The 10,995-nt window shown below is 48.8% G+C and overlaps 1 protein-coding gene across 1 annotated transcript in view; it reads left to right on the top strand.

The window, feature by feature from the left end:
- Positions 1 to 388: 388 nt before the first annotated feature.
- LOC104465091 (voltage-dependent N-type calcium channel subunit alpha-1B-like) overlaps positions 389 to 10,995 on the top strand; it is a gene marked incomplete at both ends in the record, with an annotated part of 96,697 nt that continues 86,090 nt past the window's right edge. The window contains 2 exons of the mRNA XM_010078004.1: positions 389 to 506; positions 7,090 to 7,157. Coding sequence (XP_010076306.1) covers positions 389 to 506; positions 7,090 to 7,157 — 186 coding nt within the window. The remainder of the gene's footprint in view (positions 507 to 7,089; positions 7,158 to 10,995) is intronic.

Raw genomic sequence — 10,995 nt, 5'->3', positions numbered from 1 at the left:
GAGAAATGTTGCTGGGGGTGAGGAGCTGGAATGTGGGTTTTACTGCCCGTGCCTGTGGAGAGCCTGCGGCCAGAGGTGGGCAGCGGGCACGTAACCAAGAGGAGGCAGGAACTGGTGGACGGTCCTTCCTCACCAGTGGTCCTCGCTCCTCCCCAGCCCGTGCCACAGGAGAAAGCTGCATCCAGCCCCAGGTGAGACCATCCAGGGCTGGGGGGCTGATGCGGCCCATCACATGTACTCCATCATTGCAGTCTGCCACACCAACGTGTTCATCCATTTTCCCCGCAGAGCCCAGTCCTGGATTCCACCAGGCTGCCCGGCTCTCCCTTACCTACGTTGCCTTTCCTTTGACTCACCCTTTCCTCTTCTCTCACATTTTGCTGTGCAGATCCTGACGGGGGAAGACTGGAACGCAGTGATGTACCACGGGATAGAGTCGCAGGGTGGTGTTCGCTCGGGGATGTTCTCCTCCATTTACTTCATTGTCCTGACGCTGTTTGGTAACTGTATCCTTCCCCATCGCCTTGCGTTAGTGGCACAGTGCCGCACACCCTTCCTGGGTGCTAGAATTATTTAGTTTTGTTGAAATCCTCACACCCTCGCTTACACTTTTTAAAACCAAATCATTGCTATAGCTTTGCTCCTTGCAGCACCTGGTGTAGGTAAGTTGTCTGTGTTGGTGTCACTTTTCTGACGGCAATATGACCACAGTCTTAATTCATTTTAATTTTCGTATTTTACCTTAAGAATGTCCTATTATGAGTTAATTTATGTTGTGGGAAAAATTGTTGAAGTCAAGTCAGAGCAGGACCTCTGTACCTTGAGTATCTTCACAGACAGTTTGCACTAGGTCAGGGGAAGGAAGAGCTGAAATAGGTTTGGTGTGTAGAACAGGTTCCAGCCTCTTGGTGCCCTTGTCTACACGGCAGCTTAACCAGCTGTGCTATTCCAAATGCCTCAAATTGTCTTGTCTCCACACAGTGCTGAAAACTGAAGTCCAAATCTTGGGTTTTGGGCACTGGAAGCATTTGATCGTGTTCCAAGACCTGACACATGAAGGCTCTGAAGATGTTTTGTTCTGCTTTGTCATGAAAAATCTCTTGAGAGCAACAAGAAATTGGGACCTTGTGTCTCCCCAGAATGTCCCGGGGTGTCTGCTGGGGAGCCAGCAGCACACTGGTGTGTGTTGTGTCTCCAGCGAGGTCTAAGGAGGCAAGAACGTAGCAGCTGTGTGGAGATGGGGTTTGGAAAGGGAGGCAGTACTTTGTACAGAAATGAGCAGAGATTCTCCGATCTAAGGGCTGGCTGTGATTAGGAGAGCCAGCAGAGCGCGGTGGTTGGGATGGCTCTGTCCCTGCTGCTGAGGGGCTGATGTTGCGAAGCATCGCTCACATTAACTGGGTATCAAATGGTTCGTGCGAGATGTTTGCTGGCTGCAGCGACAAGCTGTGTGGAGTCAAACAGAGCATCCTTACAAATGGAGACTTAAAAAGTGTGCGTATGTGAGGCAGCCCGGCTGGTTTGTTTGTTCTGTGAAATAGGGATAATGACGCTGAGCATTGCCGCTCTGCTTGAGAGCTCTCGGGAGGGTTTCCCAGTAGTTACAGTCCCAGCATTTGTCTTTTCCTAGGAGAAAGGGCAGGGTACGTGGGGGGCAATACTTGTGCTAAAGGTGTAGAGTTGTTACAGCTGTGATCCCTTCAGCTGGGAGTCAGGATGAGAAGAGACACTGGCACCCATGGACTGCGTGGGGGGAGTCTGTCCCTTTGCTTTGCCTGGAACCTCCCTGCTAGCACGAGGAACCGAGACAGGGAACAGCAGAGCAGACAGCGTGCGAGCTGCGCTTGTCACACAAGCGTGTCCCTGTGGGATTATCCCATTAACGTGTGCTGTCAGAGCCAGAGCAGCCGCCGTGCCGTGCTCAGACATCCGCCTCGTCGCGGGCAGTGTGCTCCCTTCCAGAAACACGAGGCTTTGGAAACTGGGTCAATGGAGAGCTGGGAGGGAGGGAGATGTCTAAATCCTCAGGGCTTGGCATTTGAAAATGAGATTAAGCTATAATCAGGCTTGACAGCAGGGCTGAGAGACAGACTTTTAACCTTAGAGCAGCTGAGAGCCAGCATTTTTGAGGAACAGGATATAAATTCCCTTCTTGCACCTTTGATTTAAAGCGGGGGCTTCTCCCTTGTCCTTTAGCTTTCATTAAAAGGCAAAGAGCAGGGGATGTTGAAGAGGGAGAGAATAAGGTCCTGGCTTACCTGCTGCCACTGCTGTGGATTTGGTGTTTGCCTCTGCCTGCCCTGGCAGAGCGGTGGGTCGAAACCTTACCCACGTTCTCCCCAGATGTCACCCTGGCAGAGGGCAGCTGTCCTGCTTTCCCTCCTGCTGTCCCACTGCTGAGCAGAGCCCGGAGGTGACTTTCCTGGCTGCCTCCCCGGGACCATGCCCAGCTCCTCTCTTGTCCCCTTTGCCCACAGTCACACGCTGGTGGCACGCGTTGAGCGCAGCCAGGGCACTCTTGGGGCACTGTCTGTGTTTAGCAAGGAGGATGCCTCAGGTGTGATTCTTTAATTCTCCAGGAGTCCTGCAGATGGGGATGAGTTTGCTGCAGGTGAGTTTCTGAGAGTACAGCGACAAAGAGCAGCAACACTCAGAAACCCTTTTATAGTGTCCTAAAGAGTTCTTTCACCAGCTTCTAGTGATCAGAGTTATAAACTCAAAGCAAATCTATTATTTTCTATGGAGATGTACATCCCTGTTGGAGAATTGGAGACCTGGCCCAGATTGGCTCTGTAGAAACTTAGTTTGGGAGCATCAGCTGCTTCACAGGGAGCTCGTAAGAGCCCTTTGGCATCGCAGGTGGACTTGTTGGCTTTAAGCACTGTGGGCAGGAGGGGAGAGCTGAGGCTGGAGTGGTGGAGGATGAGGGGTTAAATCATTTCCTTGTCTGTTTGCCGTGGGAATTGCAGCAGTAAGCTGATATTTCAAACAGCATTTCAGTAAGGTCAGTGCTACCCCTGCTCTTCACTAGCTCTGGTTTTCATGCTCAGAGCAAGCAGCAGGCAGTCATTTGTCTCAGAGGGAAAGCTGAACTACACGACTTTCCAGGGACTTAAGTTGTCATTGAACTGTCAAAACATAACCAGGAACATCAGAAAATAAAGTTTAGTTTGCCAGAAAGGAACAGTCCTGCGTTTATTTGGGAAGTAAAATAGTCAATAATGTCACCGATGCCGCAGTGCCCCAGCGGTGTCAGGGACAAGCGGTGTGCAGGGTGAGGTACGTGTCTGAGCCCGGGTTCACCTCCCGAGGAGAGCCCCGCACCCCAGCAAACACCACGAGAGCACCCTATGGGGGGAGCAGGCCAAGCTGTTGATTAGCTTAATTATAGATTAGATTCATGTGAGCTGGCTTTCCTGCTCTAACTTGGGACTTCGCAAAGATCTTCCCCCTCTGCCTTACAGAGCTCCCTCCAAAAAGCTTTAAGAATGTCCTTTTTTTGAGGCAATGGATTTTTTTTTCCCTTTGTCAGGTGTGGATTTGCCACCAGCCCTCCCTGCAAAGATGTTTGCTGCAGCTGAATTTCTTAAGTGGGACTTTTTGTTTTTATTTTCTTATATTGCTATTGTTGAGAAAAGTCTAAGCCCCTTCTGGATGCTGATCACAAAAGGCGCTTTGGTTCCTCTGCTGGGAGGGGTTTTATTTTCAGTTTCTGAACACTGGCGTTTGGTGAGTCCGTTTCTAAGAGTTTAGGCAGACTGGATCAAGTCTTGTTAGAGAATTGGCCTTGGCGATTTTGGGTCAGCTTACAAAACCTGCTCTTTTTAAACATGAGGGTCTCCTTTCTTCTCCCAGAGCTGCTCTGGACATTGTGATTTTCTTTTTCACAAGGAAGAAAGGCTGGTGAGTGCTGGCTTTCCATGCTTCTCACTGCAGCTCTGTTGTTTCTTTGAATCCATTTACATTTTCAAGGACTATTGCAAGGAAAAGATCCAGATACTTTGTTTTTGTAAGTTGGAAGGCTCTCACATTACATTTCCAGTTCCAGAGAGTCTGCGTGAAGTCAGACCCCCACGTCTGAAATGGATTAATGAAAGTAGTTTGATTAAAGTAACAGCAGGATTTGGCCCATTTTCTAGGAAATTACACCATGCCTGTATTCATTGTTATCTGGTTAATTAATAAATTGATGCATCTGTTGAAGAAAAAAGAAAAAAAAACAACATGAAAAGCTGCAGAGGAGCCTGAAATGAAAATGCAAATGCCTGGGGCATGCTGCCCTTCCCCTTGCCCTTAGGGGCCGTGCAGGAGAGCCGTACTCTGCAGCTGGCCAGTGAAATCCACGGCTCTGCCCAGGTTACCCAGCCTGGACCAGTGGCTGGAGTTTGGGTGATATCCGGGAATCCCTGGGCTCTGCAGGAAGGGCTGTGGGACCTTTTTTGGGGGCAGAAACACCCAAGTCTGCCAGATTGTGTCTACTTGGAGACGGATCAAAACAGCTTGATCTGTTTAAAAAAAAAAAAAAAAATTAATTCTATTTCCAGTGGTTGATTAAGTTACATGAAGCATTTCCAGTGTGTGTGTGTAGGAGGCAGGGGTAGGGAGACAGTTTTATTACCAAGACGTTTATTCCCAGAGAGGAAACTTGGAAGCACTTCCAACTTGTTGGAAGCACCCTAGAGGAGGAAACCCAAGCAGGCAGCACCGGGCAGTGCCCCCACACCTCCCTGCCTGCACCCCCGGCCTCCCTGCAGTGACACCCCCCTCTTGCCAAGCCTCTGCTAAAATGAAAGGGGGAAATGAGTATCTTTGCAAATGACAAGTTGATTGAGCTCTGCCTTCAGCGGGGGAAGGAGGTGATCATTTCAGCATCGTCTTCCCCTTTTTGTTGTTCTTTAGCTGCTGGGTTCCCTGGGAGGTACTCCCACTCCGCACTCCTCGCTGTCCTCCTGGCACAGAGGAAGGAGCATCCCATTCCAAACCTCTGTCTGTCCCAGAGGAATAATCTTCCCGTGATGAAAACCTCCATCTGGTGTTAGGTGGCACAGAGAAATCCTGATGGATGGCATGGTCTTTGCCTGGAGAAACCCCCGGGGTCTGTGTCCCACCCCTGGCAGGTTTGGCTGTCAGGATGCAGATGCACCCTAAGAGATTAAACACAACTCCTGCTTTCCACTGGCACAAGCAGAGGCTCCAGTTCCCGTAGGCATTCTGGCTCTGGAGACACTCATCTCAGTAGGAACTGAGATGGGAATTCAGACGTGAACGGCTGGTTCTGAAATCTTGGCTGAATTATGTTTGATGGAAGCTCTTGGGAGGGGAAGCAAAGAGGTTTTGAGCTGGTGGTTTGGGCCAACTTTGGTCCCTGGATGCCCTGGGAAGTCTCCTGAAGCTGTGCCAACATGGGATGATGGCTCCCCAGCCCCAGCGCCCGCAGCCAGCGTGCTGCCCAGGGGCTGCCGGAGCACAAGGATTTCTGGGCACGCTCCTGTTCGGCAGAGTCAACTGCAGCCGATAAATCAGCCTTGCACTGCCCCTGGCTTCTCTCTTTGTAGAGAAACCTCAGATGCCTCCTCCAGGCATCCTTCTGAGAAATGGAAATCAATCAGAAGGGCACCGAGGCCAAAGTTTCCCAAAATCTTGTTGCCGGTTTGCCCTGGGCGCTCATGCCTTGCTTCTCCTCCCCGTGCAGGAGAGAGTGCCCCCAGCACCCCGCTGTGTCCCTCATCCTGCCGTCGCTGTGACATTGCCTTGGGCATTGCTTCCAACCCACAGACCAAAACGGGGCACATGGACAGTTATTTTCTGTTGGGTTCATTAGCTGCCTAAAACTCCCGCAGTCATTTTACGCAGCTGCTGAAGATGGTCCCAGGCTCAATATTTGGCTCTGGTGAGGACAGGACAATCCAAACACAGAAACAGCGCCTTGCTTTTAAAGCCTTTGTGACTCTCCAGAGGGGAAGTTCTCATGAGATCAACTTCATTCTCATGTACATGAATATTCAGAGGAGCAGTCGTAGCTTTACATGGTTCTGGAGTGAGTGACTCTCCTGTCACCAAGAGAAAAAATGAATTTTCTTCCTGGAGAGTGGTTTAGACTTGGTTTTGCTTTGCTTGTTGTGCTTTCACATGCAAAGGTGCCTGATTTACTGTTGTTTTGGGGCTGTTTTGCAGACAGGGAGCTGGAATAACATCAGTGACATATAGGAAGGGACAAGTAATAGCTGAAATCATTAAGTGCAAAAATGAAAATAAAGTATGAATAAATAATTACATGGAGATGTGATGTCTTAGTGATATAATGCGGTGTTCTGCAGAGAGACCCAGGCTGGCGTGGGCACTGGCGGTTGCTTAGCTGGGCTCCCTGCAATTTGGCCTGGATTAACGGCCCGTTTCCCGACAGAGCTCGTTAGCTCGGGCTGGGTGTCCTGCTAACAGGCTCTTCTGGAGCTCTGCTCTGCGTGGTGCTGCAGCACTCAGGATGGAGGATGGCCGCGGCTGTCTAGTTGTCATATTGACTGCAGTGGGATAAGTCCTGATAGTTCCCTCCCATCAGTATGTAATGCAGCAGTGGCCTAAGCTTAACCTTTTCCTGGTACCCAGAGCCTTTCTACAGCTCTACGTATCTATTATGCGAGTGTTGGCTTGAAAATGACTGATTTCCAGGAGCTCTACTGGTTGTCCCCTTAAACAGGAGGGAAAAATGAAAGAGAAATCCTCCGTGTGTGTGTGCACATGGGCAGGAGTGCAGGTGTGGATTTTCTGGAATGGAAAAATAAGGGCTGTTGTGACTCCAGGACCACCATATAGTCCCGCACCAGTTACACCTATACTGCAGTAAAACCGCTCTGCTCAGTGTGTGTGCATCCTCCCCAGGGATGTGCACGGGGGAAGAGACAAAGGGGTGTCCAGCACCTGCCGTGCTGCAGAGCTGGGTGGGTGAGAAATGAAGACAAAGTGGTGACGTAAGGGGTCAATCCATAATAGAGTGATGGTGGCAAGTGGGGAAAGGAGGGTAGTGGCAGCAGAAGAGAAGCTGTTCGCTGTGTTTGCTGTGTGAAGTGTTTTTCCTTAGCTGCTCCCCAAAAGACACGCTTTTGAATGTCTTCTTGGCTATCGCTGTTGACAATCTGGCAAATGCCCAAGAGCTGACGAAGGTATGTGCAAGTTTTCTGTTTCTTCAAACTTAGACTGCACCTGCAGGATCTAGAGCAAATGTACCGACCCTTCTGTACACGCTGAGCTTTCCCCTGGAGCCTGTTCGTGCGGTATCTCTGTTTACCAGTTTGTATTGCACAGACCTCTGTTAGGGACCTGGAGGTTTATTCGTAGAATATTCATGGGTTGGAAGGGACCTTAAAGCCCATCCAGTGCCACCCCCTGCCATGGGCAGGGACACCTCCCACTAGCCCAGGTTGCCCAAAGCCTCATCCAGCCTGGCCTTGAACCCCTCCAGGGATGGGGCATCCACAGCTTCTCTGGGCACCCTGGGCCACTGCCTCACCCCCCGCACAGGAAAACATTTCTTCCTCAGATCTCATCTCCATCTCCCCTCTTTCAGTTTCTGATCTAAATTTACGCTCTTTCCCATTCAGGCTTGTTTCCATGGTCTGTTTCCTGTTCCTTAGTTCCCTTTACCCCCGAGCGGGCAGCGGGCATTGCTCCCTCGCTGCTGCAGGGAGGTGCACAGCCATTCGCAGCGTTTGCTGTTTGCAAGAGCAGAGGCGAAGCAATTAACGGGTTTTGGCTGACTTGCAGCTTAGGCATGGGGAAACGCAGGTGTTGTATTGCTGCTTTTGCTGTCTCATACTAATGTTTCATACCTTGCTGAGCTTCTCGATGAATCAAAGAATTACCATTCTCCTGTCGACTCCCTGGCAAACAACTTGCAGAGACTGTTGTGACTATTCAGTGAAGATGTTAGAAGCCTCCTGCCTCTCACCAGGTGCAGGAGAAGGCTGAGACACCAGCCCAAGCACAGGCAGAAACCCAGGTCCCAGCAAGAGCTGGAAATGACACCGCTGTAGCTTTACTGTATGCACGGATTTATATTGGAGCATTCCCTACAGAGAAAAACTTACAGCCTCGGTGCTGCGCAGGAGGGATTGCAAGTGTGGCAGTTTGTATTATTGCAAACTTCTGGTTTCTCATGGCAGCATACTCAGCTGTGTTTAGAAGGCGGCATTAGATTTTGTTTGCACATTTCTAGCTTTTTCCCATTGCTGTGCTGCCAGTGCTGTAAGTCACAGTGACTTGCTAGTGGCAGAAGCAGCACCGCATCCACCTTAGCGGTGGTGTTTTACAACCTTTAGCTTATGTACTCCTTGTAGGGTAAGAGGGTCACTAACCATGTGCTTTCACAGCGGTGGGCAAGGATGTTTTCTCTTTTTAGAGTTCTACAAAGGTGCAGTAGTTTATGGATACAGGATGCAACGCCACAGTTCAGGGACACAGATTTCCAGGAGTTTCCTACACCCTCCAGCTGCTGCGGACCAAAGCAGCCAGCTGTTCCCAGTTAAAATCCACAACTCCACTGCAGCTGAGCTTGTCTTTCCCGGCTCTCCTTTCCTGCTGTGGAGCTGCAGGACTGGCTTCAGCTTCCAGCTTTGTCTGGAGCCTTGGTTCCTGGCACAGACCGGCCAAGGAGGTTGGTGCGTAATAGATGTTCCTGTGTCTCTGAGACCACGCTCTGCATCTCTCCTCTCTTGTGATGCAGCTCAGGGATGTGTTTATTGGCTCTCAGTGTTTTTTTTCTGGGAAGTTTTTCCCTTACAGCAGCTCAGCTATTTCTGTGGTTTCTGAAGCCCACAGAAATCTCCAGCCCGGCGGTGTGCGTCCTCCTGTTCAGGAGGTTCACGGGCATCCCTTGTATGCGCATAAGAGAAGGGATCAGGCCCAGCAGAATTCTTGGATAATGAAGCTCATCCTACTTCTTTCTTAATCCTTTAGTGCTTTCTTCTGAATATTTCAGCAGCTGACGGGGACGATTAGAAACTTCGTTGATGTTTATAAAGTATAATTAAATATTGATGGATCCAGCAGGATTGCAAAATCAAAAAGCTTCTCGAGAAACACTTTTTTTTGCTTTAATTTTATTTATGATCCCAAAAAATCACTAGGGCTCTCAAAAGAAGAGGAAAAAGATAAAAGTAATTCAATTATGAAGCGTACCTGGAGAACGAGGGATTTATTGCTGAGTAAATACGATCGTGCAAAACCAGAAATGGCCCGGAGATACAATTGAGTTACTCAGGAGTCAGTTGATCTCCGGAGACTTTCTTGACATTTACACTGTGAAACTCATCGAGATCGGAGCTGCATATAATGTGGGAAAACCATAAGCAGTTTGCAACTGTCTCTGTTTTGGAAAGACAGAAAGGTTTCCAGCTCGCCTTCAGGACTGAAACATTTCAACCGACATTTCCACTTCTGGATGCTAATTTGGGCTTCTTTTATTGCGGCGTTTGAACATTTCTCGGTAGCCGTAGCTGGGCCCTGTGACCTGGAACAGAAGTTATCAGAATTGTGACTATATTTAACTTAAGCTTGATCATCCGATGTCTATTACAAAACTCACCAGTGCTTTGGAATGACTCATTTGGAGAGAAGAAAGAAAGAAAGAAAGAAAGAAAAAAAAAAATCACCTTCTTTGCTTTGAGTATATAAAGAATCTGTTCTCCAGCCTCCGCCTGTCCCTCCCCGGGTCTCTCTCCTCCTCCTGTGCTGGCTCTCCCTTACCACCGACTCAATCACTGCCACCTTCATTTCCACTGAGTTCTCTGAACTGTCCTGAAGCTCTTTGGGTTGCCTTCTCCCTGTTTTTTTTTCCATATATTGGCAAATTTTTCTTCCTGTTCATTTATTCAGAGTGGATCTCAAGTTGCCCCTAAAATTTGCTTTTAAAACTCTTCTTTCTGCTGACCGTCCCACACTGTCTCTGGTGGCGCACAGCCGTTCATTCCTCCTCCTCATTAAACTGGCGTGTAAAGGTGCCACGAGTGACCCTTTATTTTCCAAAGTGTCCTAAAGCACAAAGTGTGCTCTGATCTCTCTGCACTGCCAGCAATCCCTGCAAAAGGACGATAAAAACAGGCAATGTGGGCTAGGAGGGATGTGTGAATTTTATAGAAAAATATATTCATAAGCTGAGAAATCCCCAGAAACAATGGACTGGAGTGAGGGGGAAAACCAAGAGTGGAACAGATATGAAGACCCTTCCTCCTCCTTCCCCGTGGAGTGGGCTTTAATTGGGTGAACTTAATGAAGAAGCATCAGGATTAATGATGAGTAGCACCGTGTGATAAAATGTGGCTTGCCCCTCTATGGTGACAGCGACAGTAGAGCTGCCAGAGCTGGGCTGTTGGTGGCAGCTGGGATGGATGGATGGATGGATGGATGGATGTTGTCCCAGCTCCAGCCTGGTTTCAGTCATGCACCATCACATCCCTGTGTACTTAAAGGAGAGCAAGATGAGCCTGTGTCCCAGTGAGACCCTGTAGTGTAAGTATCAGGCAAAAAAAAAAATTAATTTTTGTAGTGATCTGCAATGTCTGGGTGCAAGGAGCTACAGAAATATTATGAAGGAGTCATCTGCTAAAGAGTGTGCTTGCTCTGAGTTAGGGATGGGTGTATTTATGATGAGAATGGATATTTTCTGCTGTTACTTTGAGATATCAAATCCAGCAGAATTACTGATGCACTGGGGAGAATGGAGTTGAAGTTACAAATTTGAAAGAGATGGTAGAAAGTGCACCTGGTGCTTTATTTGCACAGAAAGAGAAGTCAAGAGCCTTTGAATGTTTGGGGTTTTAACACTGCTGGAGAGTCTTCAGAAAGAAACAACTTGAAGATACCTGCGGAATGAACAGAAAACCTTCAAAGCCTTTTTACTGGGAGCCTTATTCCTCAAAAGGTTCATATTCTGCAGATACCCTTGATTTACAATGAGCTTCCAAATTGATAAATTTCCTGGAAGTTGGCAGTGGAGAAATATTC

Source organism: Pterocles gutturalis, unplaced genomic scaffold (genome assembly GCF_000699245.1).
Source record: "Pterocles gutturalis isolate BGI_N339 unplaced genomic scaffold, ASM69924v1 scaffold21778, whole genome shotgun sequence".
Lineage (NCBI taxonomy): Eukaryota > Metazoa > Chordata > Aves > Pterocliformes > Pteroclidae > Pterocles > Pterocles gutturalis.
Note: the sequence above shows the minus strand (reverse complement) of the source record. Positions and strands in the feature narration are given on the sequence as shown.